The following is a 19490-nucleotide window of genomic DNA, read 5'->3' on the forward strand; positions in this document are numbered from 1 at the left end:
TAATTACACAATACATAAAATTCTGTGCTTAAATTAAAAAAAAACATTTTAACTAGGACACAGAGAATATTTGATTATTATATAATTTTAATTTAATAAAATATATACAATATATATGTCAATCTTATAAATAATACTCCCATTATTTATGAAAATAAGACTATTGTTTTGGAACAGACAAAACTGGTAAACAAAACTATTGTATGGAGACGAAAGGAGTATAATTTTAAATACTAGAATTTATCAAAAATACATGCCCGGGTTTGTTCACTTTTAACATTTTTTGCTGCAATGATTCCTTATGAATATTATTAGAAAAAATAAAATTTACACACAAAATAAATAATTCTAACATATAATATTAACTTTTTATAATACCAACACAAACACAAATTTTCATACATAACGTAGAAAATCCATCCACTAAAAAACACAGTGAACCAACCTATAGTTAATATTCTAATATATATATATAACAAATCCACAAACCAAAAAACATCCAATTGTCACAAAGTTGTTCAAACGATAATAAATTTCATTAATTTCAGAAACCGTAAGACATCATATTGGTGCATTCGGTCGTGCTATCATCCTCGTTATAAAACCATATAATCTAATATAAATTCATCTTAATGTTCATTCAAAACCATTTTATCTATCATCAAGCTCCAAACCTATTTTTCATATTAAAAATTCACAATCCAGAAGAAAGTAAACTCTTATCATCAAAGCTACAAATGCATCTTAAAATTAAAAGGAACCTTGGATGGCTTCTTCCACAGCTGCAACCGCGGTAACTCTCCTGTCAACGACTTTGTCAAGCTCCTGAACCTGCTCGGACAAAGAGGCTGCTCGGGAATTGGCTGAGTCGACCAATTTGTTCGCAGTTTCCAGCGCTGAACAAAGCTGGGGTACATTGCATCATCAAAAGCATCATCAGTTTAATCTGCTGTCCAATTCAGAGATGATTAGTGAAGATATTCTCTATGTTCAACAACTCAACTGATCCTCAAAGCTCATGAACAATAACAAAAACACAATAGCCAAAAAAGAGCAAATACATATATACATCAACTTACTTTAAGTGTAAGAGCTGTCCAACAGGGATCTGCGCCGTCGAGTGCCCTTTTCAGTTCATCAAAGTTTTGCTAAAACATGCAAGCAGCAATAAGTGTAATGAATTGGAATACAAAACAGAATGAGAAATTAGACACAGAGACAACAAATTCAGTAGATAACTGAGCCACAGAATTAACATTGATGAATTTCATTAGTGAAAGAGAATTCAAAACTAGGCAGTTGTTTCCAAAGATCATCGATCACAATCTAATGATGTCTCCCAAAGATTGAACAAAGATTGAACAAGAAACACAACAAATTCAATCATCAAAGTCTGAAACAATAAACTGTCTTCACCAAGCAGGTAAATTGAATCGACCAATTCAGCATTTCACTCAGAACCCTAGATCGAAAACTAACATTCAAAATCCAGAATAAAATCCTACAAACAGAATATTCAGCAATCAATTATCGATCAGCGTCGGGAAAATCCATTGTTTAAGATAAGTTACCTGGAATAGCCGGGGCAATTCACTCGCCGGCAAATCGGAAACTCCAGCAGCTCCTGGAGGCAGCCCGCGATCATCACCCACACCATTATTGTCTTCTCCGACGTCGCTTAGCAAATCGCTGATGCACAGCAACGGCCCCCCAACTCCCCTCATCATCTTTACCGGGCTAAGTATTCAAAAATCGAAATTGTACACCGTATCCGCCATATACTCGTATCTTTCTTCTTCAGCGTCCGTCGTCTTCGCAGCAGATACAGCGCTTTTTAAAGTCGCATAACCAAAGCCAACGCTTTTCCCTCAATTATTACAAACCCACAAATAAAATTAAAAACCCACTTTAAATTACCATCTGGTCCACTCCTGTTGATCGATTTTGCAAGTCTACACGATGCAATACATATTCCAATTCTTGATGCTTAAAAGGAAGATATACTAACAAAGATCTCTCATGCAATTCGTCTGAATGCAGGGAATGAGACAGACAGCATTTGCAGCCTCCCACATTCCCAATCTCTACGTGCATCAACCCATACTTTAAATTTCAAGGGGCTGTTCTTTCCATGCTTAAACAACAATTTCAACAGAATCAACCAAATTATGTAATAATTCGGCTCACTACTTCCTCTCCTTTTGTCCATAATTCCGAGATTCTTGCCGTCAATGCTCGACAAGGGACCATGATTCTTCTGGATTTTGTACGAGGAATACACCTTCTCAGCAGATACATTTCCAAACAACACTTCGGCAGCATTGTTGTCGACCAATACTGGGACATATTTCATGTCATCCCACACGTATAGCTACACAGAATATATAATCAAACAACTTAAAGTCGAAGGTGAGATGGATAAAACTTATGTAGAGAGTAATTTTTTTACCAAGAAGGGCCGGTATATGGATCCAACTGCGTGGAGGCGGTTTGAGCTTTTCTCACAGTACAAAGGGATTGAGTTTTTCTCCATGCTAGACCTGCAAGGATAAGGATTGTTGTCGAACAAGCTTTAGGAATCAACAAGGTAAAGCAGGACAAGACTGAATTCTTATCCCTACCCAAGTCCAGCATTCACAGGAGTGCCACATATCCGACAACCGGTGGTGATGAAATCATCAATCAGACTATTCCCACCTTGCATATGTAGCCTCCTGCTGATAAACATTCTTTCATTCTCAGCCTCCCGAAGATTCGTCCAAGTGATTGGTAGAAAGATTTCACCAATGGAAGCATGAAAGGTTGCCTTGCAAGAGTTCCTACATTCGCTTACATCGGACAGTGAGGAGCAATCTTGAGTAAGAATCTCCTCAGGCATTCTCCAATTAACTTGTACTTGGCTCATGTGCTGAGGGAAATGTATTAAATCAGTTGCAACAAATATTGTACACAAAGATAATAACTATTGGCAATGGCAAGTAGTCTTCATACAATAGAAAATGTGATGGAAAGCTTACTTCATAGTAATTCAATACACTGCCACAGTGAGCAAGTCTAGCTCGATTCAACCATCCCACAACTTTCTGAAGCTTCTCCCTTGCTGCAGTCCCCAAGCGACACTTCCCAATAGAGTCATCTAGACCTAAATAGGAAGTAAAACTGAAATGAGGCTCCAACCGTAGCTATAAGTCATATGTTGTGGGAATTCAAAGATTATCAGGATGAACTTAGCCCTTAAGAATAAAGAATTGAAAGCTCAACCAATAAAGTTTGCACAACATTAAATTGATAATGAAAACAAATGAAACAGTAAAGGAAAACAAACTCACAGGGGTCTTTGTGATTTCAAACTTATTTTGCATTATACAATCTACATCAAAATATTTTACCCCATTTAAAATATCAAATCCAATAGCTATTTTCAATTCAAAATGTAGATGCAAAATCTATTTTCAATAAAAATGTCGAAAACTTATTTTTCTTCCAAAAAGTTTCAACTCCCAAATCCAAATACAACCAAACACACCCAACTGGGAAGAGGCCAAGACTCAATAGTGGATTTCACTAGATGAAGAAGGAAAAACAATACAGAAATAACAATAAGCTGTTCTTTCTCACACTTTTACTATCTCAAAACTCCAGAACGTCCAATAAGAATAAAATCATAAAATATGTGGCGTTTGTGAACTGCATCATTCAATTTGAGTGTTGGTGGAGGGACAGAGAGGTTACCCTTGGAGGAAACAAAGTCATTTGGATGAAGTAAACATTGAAAAGATGAACAATGGAGAGCCCTGGCCTCAACCACATCTCCAAATCTCGAAATCTTAAGATCTGCTTATGATGATAAACCATTTGTGTGAGAACAACCCACGGAGAAATAGCAGAAGAACACTCACAATGCTTTGATAATGATCATTATAGCAACAAAGATAGTAATTGAGAAACACGCACAGACACACATCAACAAAAGATACAAGCAGCATACTCTGGAGGAGAAAAACATGGCCGGCCAAAACTTGGGTACTCATTTGCTTCTCCCAAATGGTCACCGGAAAGTACGACCGCGTTTCATCCCCCACCATAATGTCCATTCTCACAACCTCTCCTCCATTTTTGAATATTTTATACTGCACCAATCATTTAAGTAGCTTTGAACAAATGAACCATCACTGACCGCGAGTAATCGACTGATTAGATTCAATAATTTGAAGGCAGGGAGAAAATTGACCAAAAACCTGTACGGGAGTGGATCTATGGACGAAGACGAGAAGCTGCACGTAATCTCCAATGTGAGAAGATGCTCTGCAGAGATCAATTAGAGGTCCGTACCATCCGATCGTTGCCGCCATAGTTCCGGAGCTTCGACCGCGGACCGACTTCAAAATTAGGGCTTTGGCGCGTTCGTGTAAATATTTAAACAACAAATATACCATTTCCGTAGCACCTAAACTGTTCGTATTTTTATTTCAGGTTCTATTTTATTAAATAAATTATTAGTATATATTTAGTTATATTTTAAATTATATAATTTATAATTGTAAAAAATTAATTATTTTATGTAATTATTTTTATTCACAAAACTAAGCCTTTTTCAAAATCAAGTGTTTTTTTTAAAAAAAAAAAATTCTTTAAAATTTTTGATAATTTTTTATAAAATTAAACTATTTTCTTTTTTCTTAAAACAAACAAAATTTATGTTGGAGTGCAAACTCAGTCCTACTTTTGGAAAGTTGGACACCTTATAAGTTCCAAATGAATTTTTATTTAAACTTAAAAAAACAAATTTATGCTGAACTAGTATTGAGTTGGTCATCCCAGCAATTTAACATATATTATTTTATTTCCTCGATTTCATTTTGATACATAAGACATCAAATCAATGAAATTCAAAATATAGTAACAATCAATCAATAATTATCATCAACACGAAAATCAACTTGAAATTAAAGACATTTAGAGCCACCCTCCTTAGTCTTCCGGTCCCGGTAACACGGGCAAGTGTCTCTGCCCCCGAAAGTCTCCAGCGGCACTCAATGGCATTTGTTACAACACATATTGCATAACTCTTAGCAAGTTTGGTATTCCCGAGCCTTCAACCATCGACGGGTTCAATTTTCCGGGCAGAATTTGCCTCAATCTTGTGCTGCCGCCGGCATCACTGCCAATCTAAGACACATTACCACGAACGACGTCTTCATCATATTCTGTTTAATTCCTCGTACTATATATATATATATATATATATTTATAGAATCCTCGTACTATATTTGTATGTATGAATATTATATGTATTTGTGGTGTAGTGTTCGTATATTTATAGATAAATAATACGTTTATATCTCATATGTTGTCTTTAATTTTAGATGGGAGTATTGTTTCAAAATATTTGTAATGTTATTTGTGTATATATCATTTTTGTAATTTTATTTAGTTATATATAATCGGCTATTGTATTATAATAATAAGTTTGATAACATATCAAATATATACAAGAAATACATTATATATTAAACAATATAAATCTTTTAGAGTAAATTGTTTATTTACTCTCACAGTTAATACATTATCATTTTAAAATTTTAAATAAATTCTATATGAAAATGATTCTCCAACTAAATTTCTTTCATACAAATGGTCATCTGTCACGGGATTCGCCACGCTGGCTAACTAATGCTGAGTTGACGTTAACATGTCAGCTGCATCAACAAATATGATGACAGAAGACCATTTGTGTGAAAAGAGCAAAGTCGGAGGATCATTTCTATATAAGATCCATTTAGACACATAAAGAGATTATCTACGCGACTAAAAAATAATTCATTATAGTTCTGTAAAGGATGGTTTAATGATGTGGAGATGAGCTTGTGACCGTAAGATCATGAATTCACACTCCCATGCTTCCCGGTCAAATAGTTTGACTTGCTTTGTCGGTCCTAATTAATTTACAGGCTATATTAGATTCGACTAGGTTTATAATATGTCTTTTAAATTAACATTATATACAAATTAATATTATGTTATTGTTTTTAACTTTAAAATCTTATGGAATAATAAATATTTATTTATTTATATGATAAGTTTATTATTAAGCCACAATAATAAGTATGTAATTAATATCAACAGTTGGATATATATTAAAAATATAAAAATTATTCAAAATAATGTATTTTTTATTATTCAATAATAGATTTTTTATTTGTTCATTTTAGTCGTTTCAAATCAAAATTTCTTTTTTTTTTTTAAAGTAAAAATAGCATCAAATTAATTAAATATCAAAATACTTTTATTTTTACTTTTCACACTATTTTTCAAAAATAAAATAGAGATTATATTATTTTATTACACTACATATTTATAAAAAGATAAACGAAATATGCAGGTTAAAGATGTCATAAAACATAATAATCAATCAGTTATTTTCATTAACTCAAAAACCGATTCAGAACTATGGACATTTAGGGCCGCCCTCCTCAGTCTTCCAATCCCTATAACACGGGCAAGAATCTTTGTTCCCGTAAGTCCCCGGCGGGACACAGTGGCACTTAGCACAACACTTATTACACAATTCTAGGCAAGTTTGGTGCTCCCGTGCTAACGAGCATCGACTGTCGCAATTCTCCGAGCAAAATTGGCCCCAATCTTCTTCCGCCGCCGCCAGCACTACCACCAAAAGCGCCACCAATCCGAGACACATTATGACAACCGACGTCTTCATCGTACTCTGTTTATTTCTTCGTACTATATACGTATGTATGAATCTTGTATGTATTGGCGTGTAGTGTTTGTATATTTATAGAGAAATAATATCTTCATCCAAAATTTGCATTTAGTTCTAATTTGGAATTTTCTTAAAAGAAATAATTGTAGTTTTATTTATTTATATATGAATTTTCTTTTGTTACCTTTATAAGTGTATAGTTTACCAAATTATTTAAAAAAACCCATCATAATAGAAGTGTTTACTCCTGAGGTTTTAGTTTTGGGTTTTGATTTTAAATAGTAAAATTTTGAATTAAAATAATTGTTTGATGTGATATAAATATGTGTTGATGTGATGTTTTGAATGTAAAATTAAATTTTGGTGTAATAAAATAAATAAAAATTAGGCATTTGATTTGATATTTTTGAACAGAATAGTAAAATCAAGTGTAAAATCTGACAAGTAACACACTTAAAATAAAAAATTTCTTTAAAAATTTTAGAGAACATTTATTTTATTTTTTATATAGCAATAATAATCATTGTGGGCTATATATATAATGTTAGCAAGTGCATTTATGCTATGACTTAATTCTAATTTATTGATTTTGTCACCATATATATAGTTTATATATAAAGAATATCGCATTAATTAAATTCATTTTTAAGATTTAACCGTAGCTTTTTCATTTTTTTATTTTTTATTTTATTTTTTCTAAAAATATCATATTCAATATTATACCACTATCATGGCCTTAAAAGAATTTTAAGTGACTTTTTTTTTTTGAATTTTTAAATACATAGTATTTTACTATAATATTTTTATAAAAATAATATACTATATTTTTATTGACATTTTTTATTTAAATCAGACACAAAAGGCAATTTTCACAACCAAATAAACCTAATAATATTATTACCATAAGTAATAATATCATTGTATAAATATTTCTATTATTATTATTATTACACAAATAATACTATTTTTTATATTTAAATTAAAATACTTTTGCCATAACAAAAAAAAAAATAATAATAATAAAATAAAATCGTCTAACCAATATTGTATACCCACTAATAATATAATATTAAATATCCCTTAAATCTAGGGCTAAAAAATTATAAAACCCACTTGTCATATAGAGTATAAGATATTCTGTTTTGACATTGAGATTTAATAATCTAAAAATAATTAATTAAACAAAATTTATTTCCTTGCAAAACTTAAACATCGCTTTCTCCCGCCCAACCCAAACCTCTCTTTTTCTCTCTCTCTCTCTCTCTATATATATATTCTACATATTTTTCTTGAAGTTTTTGTATAGCTTTGATCAATATATATATAAATATATACAAAGCATAACACAATATATCATGGATGCTCCTCCAAATTCTTTGACAAATCGATCGTCGTCGTTGATCGAAACCGACGGATTCAACATCGCCGTAGTCATGCAACAATTGGATCGCCAGCTCCCTCTTCTCCGGAATGCGAATGTAGCATCCGAAATAAATATAGTGGCCTATCTTGGCGGCCACAATGATGTTGGTTTGTCCGATGAAACTATAAAGTTATATGTAAATACAAGAGGTTTCTTGCCGGAAATCGAGAATGAACAAGTCCAAATATGCGTTGTGTGTCGAGATGTTCTTTGGAAAAAAGACGAGACTTTGGAGATTGGAGAGCTTGGCTGCGGACACGCGTACCATGTCGATTGCATAATACGATGGCTCATACTCAATAATCGTTGCCCACTCTGCAGAGCCTCGTGTAGCGTTGAAACATCTGAAGGTATTGAAAATTTAAATTTGTAACTTTAATGTATAATTATATATATATATTTTTTTGCTGCTGTTATTGGTATTAGATAAACTTTCAATCGAACCTAATAATCTACAAATTAGGTACGATAAAATAAGTCAAATTAGGCAAACTATGTGTGGCATGACATTAATATCTTTTTGGCGGTCGTTGAGTGCGTATTGGGTAAACTTTCAGCCGAACCTAGTAATCTACAAATTAGGTTGATAAAACAAGTCGCACTAGGCAAAGTATGTGTGGCATGACATTAATATTTTTCTGGCAGCAGCCTTTGAGTGTTTAACTTTAGGGTAAGTATTGTGGATTGGATTTGTTTGTATAGTTTAGATTAGCTAATTATTCCTATTAATTTGGAATATGATAAATTTGGATTATAGTTACTTGCTCTTATTTATTTTAAAACCACAAATCAAACAAGATTAAAAATTGTAATCTCAAATAAATATGGATAAAATATATTCCCTCAGTCCCAATACAATAGTCTTGTGTATCATTTTTGTCCGTCTCAAAACAATAGTATCGTTTTCATAAATAATCATATAATCATATCACTGTGAAACTATTTTACTTTTTTATTATTATTACACAATTGTCACTGTTTTTTACACTAATACATTTACAAGGGCAAAAAATCTTTTACCAGTACCTTTTATCTACTACAAATATAATATCAATATTTCTTCAATCTAGTGTTAAACGCAACACAAACTATAATTTTGAGATGAAGAGAGTAGTATAATACTCTTTTTTGTTTTAATAATAATAATGTACAAAATACTTTATTTTATTAAATTAAAAGTATGCATATCCCAAATTTCATACAAATAAAAATGATAAAAATATATTAAATAGTATTTTTTAATAAAATAAATAAATAAATAATTTACCAATTTAATAGTTTTTTAGACTAGCTACTACATATTTTTTTTAAAAAAAAACAAATTAAAATATTTATTTATTCTATTCAAAGATATTTTATTTATTATTATTATTTTTGTATAAAATGTGTATTATTAAATGTGTTACAATGAAAGATTAATTTTAGATAAATAAAATATTTTGTGCATATTTTAATTTATAAAATAATATTTTCACGTAATAAATAAAACACAACTAGTATCGTGAATATAACCTCCATATATAGATCCTAATAAATGAATCAATAGAACAAAATCAAATAATAATCACCAACTAATAAATAAAAAATAAATCCAAAATCTCGACTCCTTAATAATTTCTAAGGGCATTTAGGGCCGCCCTTCGAGTTCTTGAAATCCCGATAACAAGGGCAAGCATCCTTATTCCCGAAGGTCCCCGGCGGCACGCAATGACACTTGTCGCAACAGATCCCGCAATACTGAAGGCACCGCTCCCGATATCCGGCATTGCTGCATCGCCGATCACAATTCTCGACACAATATTTCGACCAATCCATCACCGGCGGTTGCGCCGGAGCCATAGTCATAGCCTCCCACTCGTCAAACTCATCCACTGCCGCCGCCGCCGTGAGGAGGAGACACACCACTGCCGCCGCCGCCGCCGCTGCCTGTTTATGCATCTTCTATTATATGTATAGGTGTGTCTTTATATTGTATAGGTGTGTATATATATATATATATATATATAGTGTGTAAGGTTTTGGGCACGATCATATAATGGGTAACAACGTTATTGTTACAACTGTATGTGAGTTGTTACACATTAATTAGGATGTGTTGGATATGAGCGTGATGAGTAATTTTGAATTTTTAAAAAATTAGTAAAACAAAATATATATTGTCCAAACGTCCAGTTCGACCGCAACACAAAAAAATTGTATTTGGGTCTAAAAAATATGTCTGATGATTTTCAGACGAATATCCTCCGATGAAGCGAAATCGCTTACCATAATTTTCAGACAGTGTCTGTCCCGACACGCTAATGAATTGGGCTGTGTCCAAACTCATGAAGATCAGAGTGTGCCCGGCCCAATTTTTTAAATTAATATTTAAATTTTAAAAAAATTATATATATATATACATACATATTAATATTTTAAATAAATATCACAATTACAATATAGTTTAATGGTAAATACCTTAGTAAAATAATAATAATATTGATTTGAGTTTGAGTTTGAAGTAAAAATAATAATAATAATAATAAAAAAATTAGCATTTTTTTTTTTAAGAAAAATAAAAACTCAGAAATTTGGATCAACAAGTTGAATATAAGATTAAAATCAAATCAACATCACAACAGATGAATTAAATTTGTATCTTATCTAAAAATAAAATAAAAAATGATAAAAAGTGTTTCATTAGTGTTGCATTTCTAACGGTTCGAGCTTTTAGGTAAAATAATCATTCTGCATAATTAATATTATTCAGTCTTGTATATTACAAAGTGCATTGAGATGACATTTAAAAATAAATAAAAAATTACGGACACTTATGCCCACCCTTCGATGTCTTTAGATCTCGATAGCACGGACAGGTATTCCAATTATCGTAAGTCCCGGGTGGCACACAATGGCACTTGTCACAGCATAGGCCGCAATATTCTAAGCATCGTTCGTGCTTTCTTGCTTTGGCGCACCGCCGGTTGCAATTTTCCGAGCAATATTTGGCCCAATTCCCGGCCACCGGAGGTGGTGCCAGTGGCGGCATTGCAATAATCTCCGCCATAAGGAGGAGGAGCGCCGCCAGTAATACTCTGTGATGCATCGCCGACGATTTCTTCTTTTTATTTTATTTTATTTTATTTTTATATATGTGAATGAATTAAGGAAAGGTATGTATATATATATATGTATGTATATGTATTTGTTGGAACAAAGTTGGGAGTTAATTAAATTTGGTTGTGCGTGTACGTATGCCAATTCATGAAAATTTTGCCTCATGGATTGTTTGTTCCTTAATTTGATTGGTGTTTTCTAATATATATTTGGAAAAATTAATATTTTCATTCGAAACAATTAATGTATTTGGTCAATGATACGTATCTAAGAAAATATAATTTAATAAATTGATGATCTTACATTATGATATTATTTTTCTTTCCTCTGTCAACTCATATATTCATTTTACTATTTTTGACAAAGGGGTATAGAATCAAGTTCCTTTTCTTTTAAAGTATGTATTTTTTATTATATTAAAAATAACTATTACTTAAAATAGGAAACAAATAAAAAAGAAATAAAAAAATATTATTGAAAAAATAATTTAAAAAAAAAAGAGAAATATTGTTTGAAAAACTGTTTATCCTTAGATTAAGGGTATATATATATATTTTTTCAAATTTTATTATTTGAACTTTACAATTTTTTTAAAATATATATATATATATTTTTCTCTCACATCCAATCAAATATTATTTTCGTACCATAGAAAAACATCCCTAAAAAACAGGCAACAAAAATAATTTATACATATTGATAAAACCGCATATTTATTTTTGTTTTCACTTTGATATATAAAAGTAAAAGAAAATGTAACTTATATAAATTTATCTAACAAAATTAAAAATTACATAAATTTAAAATCTGTGTATAGTCACTAACGCATAAAAAAGACGAAAAAATAGTTTCCCAACTATGATAGTCACTCAAATATAAAAACTGTAAAAAAAAATAAAATAAAGTTTGAGAATGCAGGATAGATAGAATAATAAAAAAATATAGTAGTCTTTATGCAGGTTGTTGGTCAGTTACTCGTCGATTTTGGTCACCATGAATTGTGTGGCAGAACAAACCCTGCCACGTGTACGCTCGTTCTTGCCTTGAACGCCACAAATAGTTAAATAAAGCACTTTCGCCATTCTACAGTTTTTCACAACAATATTAAAAAATTAAAAAAATAAATAAATATATATATATAAAACAGAAATAGGATGAATTCCGTAGCAGCAATGGCAGCCTCCGACCTCCCGGAACTCCCGCCGGAATTCATCAGGCCGGAAAACGAGCAGCCGCGCTACACCACATTCAAGGGCGGCGCCGCCGAGGTTCCGGTCATCGACATGGCGGCGACGACCAACGCCGATCTCGTAAAAGCCGTTCACGACGCCGCCGCCGCCTGGGGAATCTTCCAGGTCCTCATTATATATTTACCTATATTTATTATTTATTTATTATTATTTTAGAAATTCTGTTAAAATATAATAAAAACAGGTGGTTAACCACGGAATTCCGGCCGTCGCAATCTCCGATCTGCAGCGCGTCGGCCGGGAATTCTTCAACCTGCCGGCGGAGGAGAAGAAAGCCTATGCGAAGGATCCGAATAGCAAGAGCCTCGACGGGTACGGGTCCCGCCTGCGAAACGGGTGGGTCGACCACCTCTTCAACAAGATCTGGCCGCCGGCGGTGGTCGACCACCGCTTCTGGCCGAAAACTCCGTCGGACTACCGGGAAGTGACGGAGGCGTACGGGAAGCAGCTGCATGTGGTGGAGAGCAAGTTGCTGGCGCTCCTCTCGGCGGGGCTCGGCCTGCCGGACGGCGACCTGAAGGCGGCGGTCGGCGGCGAGGACCTCGTGTACAATCTTAAGATCAATTACTATCCGCCGTGTCCTCAGCCGGACCTGGTCCTCGGGGTCCCGGCCCACACCGATCTCTCCGCCCTTACAATTCTCGTCCCCAACGAGGTCCAGGGCCTCCAGGTCCATAAAGAGGATTACTGGTACGACGTGGCCTACGTTCCCGATGCCTTGATCATCCACATCGGTGATCAAATTGAGGTATTATTAATTAATCTGTATAATCTTATTTATTTTTATTATATATTTAATTTTGATATAATTAATGTTAATGAACTAATTGTGTTAAAATTTAATTAGGCCCTTTAGACATTAACTTTTGAAATTTCGAAAAATTTTGCTTTGTGATAAAGTGTATATATATATATTAGATTACTATAAATGAATATCATCAAAATTTTCAAAATTATTTGTGTAAATAAAGCTTTAACATTTATGCCTTAATAATAGTAACCATAAATACAATTTTTTACCTGATTTTACTATTTTAATTTTTTTTTTCTTCAAAAGATTCATATCAAACACTCATTTTTTTATTTATTATTTTACCTAAAATGTAATTTTATATTCAAAATTCACATCAAACAATTATTTCAATTCAAAATTTTACTATTCAAAATCAAAACAAAATATAAAAATTTTACAAGTAAACACACCAGATCATGATTATTCAATTATTTAAAATAATAAGTAATATATATTCTATATTTGGTGAATATTTTTAGCTATTCAAAATTTGATCGTTTAACTGATATGTTAACTTTCGATCAGATAGTGAGCAACGGTGAGTACAAAGCAGTTTTGCATAGGTCAGTTGTGAATAGCGAAAAGACAAGAATATCGTGGCCGGTGTTCATGGAGCCGCCGCCGGAGCTCGAAGTGGGCCCACACCCGAAGCTCGTCGGCAACGACAATCCGGCCAAGTATAAGACCAAGAAATTTGAGGACTATGCTTATTGCAAGCTCAACAAAATTCCCCAGTAGATCTTTAATTAATTGCTTTCTCTATTATAAACCCAATTAATTAGTTATGGTTAATATCGAATTATTGTTGATTTTAAATCAATATATTTTGTGTCATTAATGTATTAATCCATCATAATTTGTAGATGTAATAGTTGTTTTTGGCGAACTGGACCAATGAATACACCCAAATATTACAAAAAAATGTATCGATTACACTGTAGTATTTTTCTATCGAGAAAGAGAGTGTCTAATTTTAGAAAATCGTATAAAATCCAATCAAAATATGCTTTAAAAACAGTAATTCAATGATTTAAATAACCGAAATAGCTTAAGATAATGTATACAAGTTATGAAATCGAATTTCAAGAAAAAAAAAAAAAAGAATTATATGAAAACTTACTTCAAAATCACCTCAAACTTGAGTAGGAGGGGATGAGTTGCGGCTAGGGTTTTACACGGATATTTGGAGGATGAAATGAAGGTAAAATATAAATGAAAAAGTGAAATTTTATATTCAAAAGTCGAGTTAAAATCGCTATGATATTTTTAAAAAATATTTTGTGTACACAACAGACATTTGACTGCTATTTTTTTTCATAACTCTTTCGTTTGAATTTGGATTACTTAATATATCAAAATGCGCTTAAATAAACACATCTTTTTAGTTTTTGTATTGAGATAATTTTCATTTACTTCAATTTGAATTATTTATAAGTCAATATAAATTTGAGCAACCAAATGAAACAAATATATATATATATATATACACAATATAATGTATTTATAACATAATATGCTTAATTTAATTATATATATATGCTGATTGATTGAGTGAAATAAAATCATATAACGCTCATATGTAACATGAATTGACGATCGATAGATAATATTAATTTTCTTTTTGTTTTATTTTAATTATTTTAAAATGCTAGAGATTAGGTGTACCTAAATATTTTTATATGTATATATATATATTTTTTACTGTACGTTAAAATGTTCGTCACGGCGGCTGACTTGAAATTTAGACAATAAATTTCTTTGACTGATCCAATCTTGCAAAAATATAGTAAAATAAATAAATAAAAATATTGCAAATTGCAGTGTGGGCTGTAACTAATTTATATTTGTCGTGCAAATTAATAGAATAATGAAGTATGGAACATATATTGTTCAATTATAAATTTACAGCTCCATCTCATGTGTCACGCACAAATATACTATTTGTATTATGTGTATTTATATATTTTTAACAAATCTTTAAAAAATAATATTCTCTATATTTGGTCAAAATTATTTTATTATTATTATTTACTTTTGTGTCAAATTATTTATAATTTATTTGAAATAAACAATTTTATTATTTATATTTTTCCAAAAGATAATCAATTTATCACTGATATTTCTATCCATTCCACCACTTTTTATCAATAATTTAACAAATTTGACGTGTATATATATATATAAATAACAATTTTAATTTTAAATTAATATTACTATTTTTCTTTGTACCTATAAAAACAAAAATATTTTATATATTTTTATTAATTAATAAAATATTACTGTTATTTTTTAATTCAATATTACAAACAGATAATAGTAATAAATTGAATTGACCGTTGATCTCTGCAAGTCACGTGATACAATTGCTCCCGTATTATTTTTATTATTTAATTGTGATTAAATAAATATAACAACTCCATCTTCTTCCTTTAACCTATCTTTGACAATCCGACTGCGCGTCTGCTAACTTTCCTACGAAAACTCTTTTTTTACTTTAAATAATTCCCAACTGGACAATCTAAATCAATACATACACTGCAGATATACATATATATATAGCTATATATGTACTTGTATAAACAGATATCATCAAATCAAATAAAAATTCTTCATTCTCTATCTCTCTGATCAATGGAAAACTCCATTGTTGCTCTGCAAAGCTCAGGTCTGATTCACGCGACCAGGAGATCTGAGCCTCTGAATTGGAACCCTATTGCAAGTCTCGGCAGATCAAACCAGAGCATCAATGTAATTGGAAGTAATTGGAACAGTAGTAATTCCAAAATTAGGGTTCATACTCATCCCAAAACCCTAAAAAGGTATGTATATAGCCCTAATATGTATCTCTCTATATATGCATACATACACCCCCCCCTCTCTCTCTCTCTCTCTCTATATATATATATATATATATAGATGTATGTTCGGGTTTTGGATATATTTTGAAATTTCTGAAAGTAAATGAATTCGATAATTTTTTTTAGAGAAAATAAAATTTTTGGGTTGTTTAGTTAGGTGATTTTCTTTTTAATTTTAGTTTTTGGTTTCAATATAAGGAAAGTTAATATACTTTTATAGAAAAATAAATTAATTGAATTGTAGAATAAAGTGGAAAAAATTAAATTGTGATTCGATAATATGCATGAAGAATGATGACAATATTTCTTGTCTTGTTAATTCAGAAACTTGTTCGTCGTAAACGCTAATGTTGTTCCCGGAGCTCCAGTGCCGGCGCCTCCGATGCCTTCTGGACCACCTTCTTGTAATAATCCCATGTGAGTATATATATATATTTTTTTTCGCACTTTAAACTTTTAAATAAATCGATTATTATTTAATCGATCTTACTAAAAATTCTAATCATTTTTAATTTTGTGTTATAGGAGTTGGGTTCTTGGATTTGTGGTGTCAATCATCCTCCCATTTTTCACCAACAAATGGGGTCCACTGTGGGTTGTCAAAAGTAAGACATCAAACCCTAATTCAAGAAATCAAGAACCCTAGCTATCTCTCCATTTAATTAAAATTAAATTAGCCTAATTAATTAATTAATTGATTGATTATTTATTCAATAACATTTTTGCAGATAGGATCGAAAATGCAGTTCAAACTGTCGAAAATATTGTAGAGGCGGTCGAAAAAGTGGCGGAAGAAGTCGACAAGATTGCAGAAGATATCGCCGAAGATCTCCCACAGGGCAAGCTGAGAGATCTTGTCGAGATGGTCGAACATGTGGCCGAGAAAACGGCAAAGACTGCCGATTGCCTCGACAATGTCATCGATAAGGTATTAATTTAATTTCTTAACAATCTTCTATTTCAATTTTTTTTTTTCTTGAAATTTTATAGCATGTTTATCAAAGAAAAAAAAATTATCATTTTTTATTGAATATCACAAGAATTATGTACTTTAAAAAAAAAAAAAAAAAAAGAGACTAGTTATAAAAAATAAAATAAAAATACAATTGCTTGAAAAAATAATACAAATGGCCTAACTGTGTGAAATCATATAGCTAAATAAATAAATAATTATGTGTATAAACTTATGCAAGTTGGTAGGCATGCATGTGATCATCCTTGAAGCTTCATGGATACTTATTAAATAATTAATTAAAATTAATTTACTCAACCATGTACAGCTTGACTTTTAGCTATTGGCTACATTCAATTAATAATTGATAAATTATATAGAGCCTATGTATTATTATTTTTTTATTTTTTTAATGCATTAATCATTACTGAAATAATTATAATAAAATTTTATTTTTATAATGCAGGTTCAGGAAGATGTGGAAAATGTGGAAGACGTGGTTGAGTCTATAGCTAATAAACCTAAGCAAAATATGGTTGAATCTATAGACAAACCTAAATATGAGTAATTATTTTATTGTTTTAATAATATATATATATATATATATATATATATTTCCAACATTTTAACTTTCATTGTAGAGTAGTTATAATAATTTGTTTATCCATAAATTGGTTCACACTTACCATTTGTAAATTGAAATATTCTTTTGCTAGCTAGCATCATCATTATATATAAATATATTGTAATATTTTTCGACTTAATTAATCTTTTTTATAATATACTGTGTTGTTGTAAAAAAATCGCCACCGACGGCTTAATCGAAAAAGCCTATTGGAATTGATTTAATTGTAGGATTCCCCGGCCTCTTCAAGAAAGGATACGAGCTATCTCGCGATAACCGAAAAATTGATGAAAAAAGAAGGTAAAATAAACAAGAACGAAGCTGAAAATTAAATTGGAGTTAAATTTCTATTCGATATGCTCTATTTATTTGTTTATTTTGAATCATGTTTGGATAAGATATTATTCATAATTATTCTCAACAATTCCAATCACCTTCATTTTCATATTCTTCTTTTATCTGTTGACTGCTTCAAATGCCCTGTAGGTGAATCATATAGAGCAGGTGACCCAAGCCATCGAGGTTTGAACCCATCACCTGAGGCGTCCAAAATTTGAATCCATAACCTTACTGTCATTGTCCCGTCCCTTATGGGACAACAATAGTGCATTCTTGGAACCTCAACAAATGAGTATTTAAAGAACCACGAATAAATAAATACATAAATAATTAATGGAGCTCAATCCGAGCCCAAAATTATTATAGCGTTAGTTTCAATGGGCTGAGCCAAGATGGCCCATTAACCAGACCTTTAATAGTCCTCCAAAACATATATTTATATAATGCTTAATAATTTCATTATTAATATTTGATATTTATTATCAAATAAAATATATAATACTTATTTGTTATAATAGTTTTTTTTTATGAAGTATACTTAATTTAAAAAATATATATATATAAAATACAATTTATTTATTTATTTTATTTAAATAAAAATATTTAAGATATTTTAAATATTTTATTTGTATAATACTTACAAGCAGAATTAAGTAAGTATGTATTTACCATCTTAACGTTAATTTAGAAGGAAAAACTTGTTTTATGCATATTTAAATGTAACACAATTTTTTTTGATAATAATAAATAAATAAGCTGCAAGATATTCTATATATTTGTATTAAAAATAAATATGTTTTATGCAATTTATTTTTTACTATTCACTCCGTCCCGAATATTTTGTCCGCTTCACCGTAGACACGAGAATTTAGGAGAGATATAATTAGTAAATAATTAAAAATATATTAGTGAAAATAATTATTGTATAATAAAAATAATTATAGATTAAGATTAAGTTAAGATAATTTATTAGTATAATTAAAATAAAAAATTTTATAAACTAATTTTTTTAAAATAAGATCAAAGTATATAATTTTATATAATTCTTTTTTAAATTTTATAATTCAGAAATGAAAAGGTGGACACTAGATGTGGGAGGGAGAGAGTATAAAATAGATTATATTTGTATAATTTTATTTATTTATATTGTATGCTGAGAAATATTTAGGACATTTTTTATTTTGAAAAATAAAAGATTACTTTTGTTTGTTTTTATTTTTTAATAAAAAACAATTTTATTGAACCAACACATAAAAATTTAGAATTTAATATTATATTTTGTGAGAAAAGTTAATATGTTATGTAATATTTTTTTAAAAAAATTATTAATAAATAAATAATATAAAACTTTTATTTTATTTTATCTTTTTTTTTTATGTAAATAGAGCAAAAAAATAAAATAAAAAAAAAATTCAATTTTAAATATAAATCAA

General features: G+C 30.5%; 5 protein-coding genes across 8 annotated transcripts; 2 read left to right on the forward strand and 3 right to left on the reverse strand.

Moving 5' to 3' along the window:
* Positions 1–587: 587 nt before the first annotated feature.
* Positions 588–1782, reverse strand: LOC127256857 (uncharacterized). 3 transcript variants are annotated; one of them, XM_051283072.1, is made up of 3 exons: positions 1572–1782; positions 1080–1148; positions 588–906 (listed from the first exon to the last, which is right to left on the reverse strand). In XM_051283072.1, the coding sequence occupies exons 1-3, from the start codon at positions 1725–1727 to the stop codon at positions 751–753; spliced, it is 381 nt and encodes a 126-aa protein (XP_051139029.1). In that variant the 5' UTR covers positions 1728–1782; the 3' UTR covers positions 588–750. The 3 variants fall into 3 exon arrangements, with proteins under 3 accessions (XP_051139029.1, XP_051139031.1, XP_051139030.1); XM_051283074.1 differs by having other exon boundaries at positions 665–946; XM_051283073.1 differs by having other exon boundaries at positions 665–949.
* A 204-nt stretch (positions 1783–1986) lies between these two features.
* On the reverse strand, positions 1987–4381 carry LOC127256856 (uncharacterized). Of its 2 annotated transcripts, XM_051283070.1 has the most exons (7): positions 4239–4381; positions 3989–4130; positions 3733–3834; positions 3018–3142; positions 2622–2908; positions 2450–2540; positions 1987–2371 (listed from the first exon to the last, which is right to left on the reverse strand). In XM_051283070.1, the coding sequence occupies exons 1-7, from the start codon at positions 4350–4352 to the stop codon at positions 2018–2020; spliced, it is 1215 nt and encodes a 404-aa protein (XP_051139027.1). In that variant the 5' UTR covers positions 4353–4381; the 3' UTR covers positions 1987–2017. The 2 variants fall into 2 exon arrangements, with proteins under 2 accessions (XP_051139027.1, XP_051139028.1); XM_051283071.1 differs by lacking the exon at positions 3733–3834.
* A 5380-nt stretch (positions 4382–9761) lies between these two features.
* Positions 9762–10082, reverse strand: LOC127257200 (peamaclein-like). The gene has a single exon (XM_051283579.1). The coding sequence runs from the start codon at positions 10080–10082 to the stop codon at positions 9762–9764; it is 321 nt and encodes a 106-aa protein (XP_051139536.1).
* Positions 10083–12361: 2279 nt separating this feature from the next.
* Positions 12362–14214, forward strand: LOC127257191 (flavonol synthase/flavanone 3-hydroxylase-like). The gene is made up of 3 exons (XM_051283567.1): positions 12362–12595; positions 12675–13238; positions 13809–14214. The coding sequence occupies exons 1-3, from the start codon at positions 12395–12397 to the stop codon at positions 14019–14021; spliced, it is 978 nt and encodes a 325-aa protein (XP_051139524.1). The 5' UTR covers positions 12362–12394; the 3' UTR covers positions 14022–14214.
* A 1631-nt stretch (positions 14215–15845) lies between these two features.
* On the forward strand, positions 15846–18484 carry LOC127257362 (uncharacterized). Its single transcript, XM_051283747.1, has 5 exons — positions 15846–16102; positions 16466–16558; positions 16667–16746; positions 16870–17069; positions 17560–18484. The coding sequence occupies exons 1-5, from the start codon at positions 15915–15917 to the stop codon at positions 17659–17661; spliced, it is 663 nt and encodes a 220-aa protein (XP_051139704.1). The 5' UTR covers positions 15846–15914; the 3' UTR covers positions 17662–18484.
* The last annotated feature ends 1006 nt before the right edge of the window (positions 18485–19490 follow it).

The sequence above is a fragment of the Andrographis paniculata genome, unplaced genomic scaffold (assembly GCF_009805555.1).
Source record: "Andrographis paniculata isolate CXL003 unplaced genomic scaffold, ASM980555v1 Contig57END, whole genome shotgun sequence".
NCBI lineage: Eukaryota > Viridiplantae > Streptophyta > Magnoliopsida > Lamiales > Acanthaceae > Andrographis > Andrographis paniculata.

Excerpts from the sequence above, each read along its gene's own strand:
- LOC127256857 (XM_051283072.1), bottom strand. The coding sequence starts at position 1,727 with ATGATGAGGGGAGTTGGGGGGCCGTTGCTGTGCATCAGCGATTTGCTA. Across the intron at positions 1,149-1,571 it reads AATTGCCCCGGCTATTCCAG|CAAAACTTTGATGAACTGAA; the intron begins GTAACTTATCTT and ends TGCATGTTTTAG. Across the intron at positions 907-1,079 it reads GGACAGCTCTTACACTTAAA|CTTTGTTCAGCGCTGGAAAC; the intron begins GTAAGTTGATGT and ends AATGTACCCCAG.
- LOC127256856 (XM_051283070.1), bottom strand. The coding sequence starts at position 4,352 with ATGGCGGCAACGATCGGATGGTACGGACCTCTAATTGATCTCTGCAGA. Across the intron at positions 3,835-3,988 it reads CCATGTTTTTCTCCTCCAGA|ATCTTAAGATTTCGAGATTT; the intron begins GTATGCTGCTTG and ends CATCATAAGCAG. Across the intron at positions 2,541-2,621 it reads CCTGTGAATGCTGGACTTGG|GTCTAGCATGGAGAAAAACT; the intron begins GTAGGGATAAGA and ends TTATCCTTGCAG.
- LOC127257200 (XM_051283579.1), bottom strand. The coding sequence starts at position 10,082 with ATGCATAAACAGGCAGCGGCGGCGGCGGCGGCAGTGGTGTGTCTCCTC.
- LOC127257191 (XM_051283567.1), top strand. The coding sequence starts at position 12,395 with ATGAATTCCGTAGCAGCAATGGCAGCCTCCGACCTCCCGGAACTCCCG. Across the intron at positions 12,596-12,674 it reads CCGCCTGGGGAATCTTCCAG|GTGGTTAACCACGGAATTCC; the intron begins GTCCTCATTATA and ends TAATAAAAACAG. Across the intron at positions 13,239-13,808 it reads ACATCGGTGATCAAATTGAG|ATAGTGAGCAACGGTGAGTA; the intron begins GTATTATTAATT and ends ACTTTCGATCAG.
- LOC127257362 (XM_051283747.1), top strand. The coding sequence starts at position 15,915 with ATGGAAAACTCCATTGTTGCTCTGCAAAGCTCAGGTCTGATTCACGCG. Across the intron at positions 16,747-16,869 it reads TCCACTGTGGGTTGTCAAAA|ATAGGATCGAAAATGCAGTT; the intron begins GTAAGACATCAA and ends ACATTTTTGCAG. Across the intron at positions 17,070-17,559 it reads TCGACAATGTCATCGATAAG|GTTCAGGAAGATGTGGAAAA; the intron begins GTATTAATTTAA and ends TTTATAATGCAG.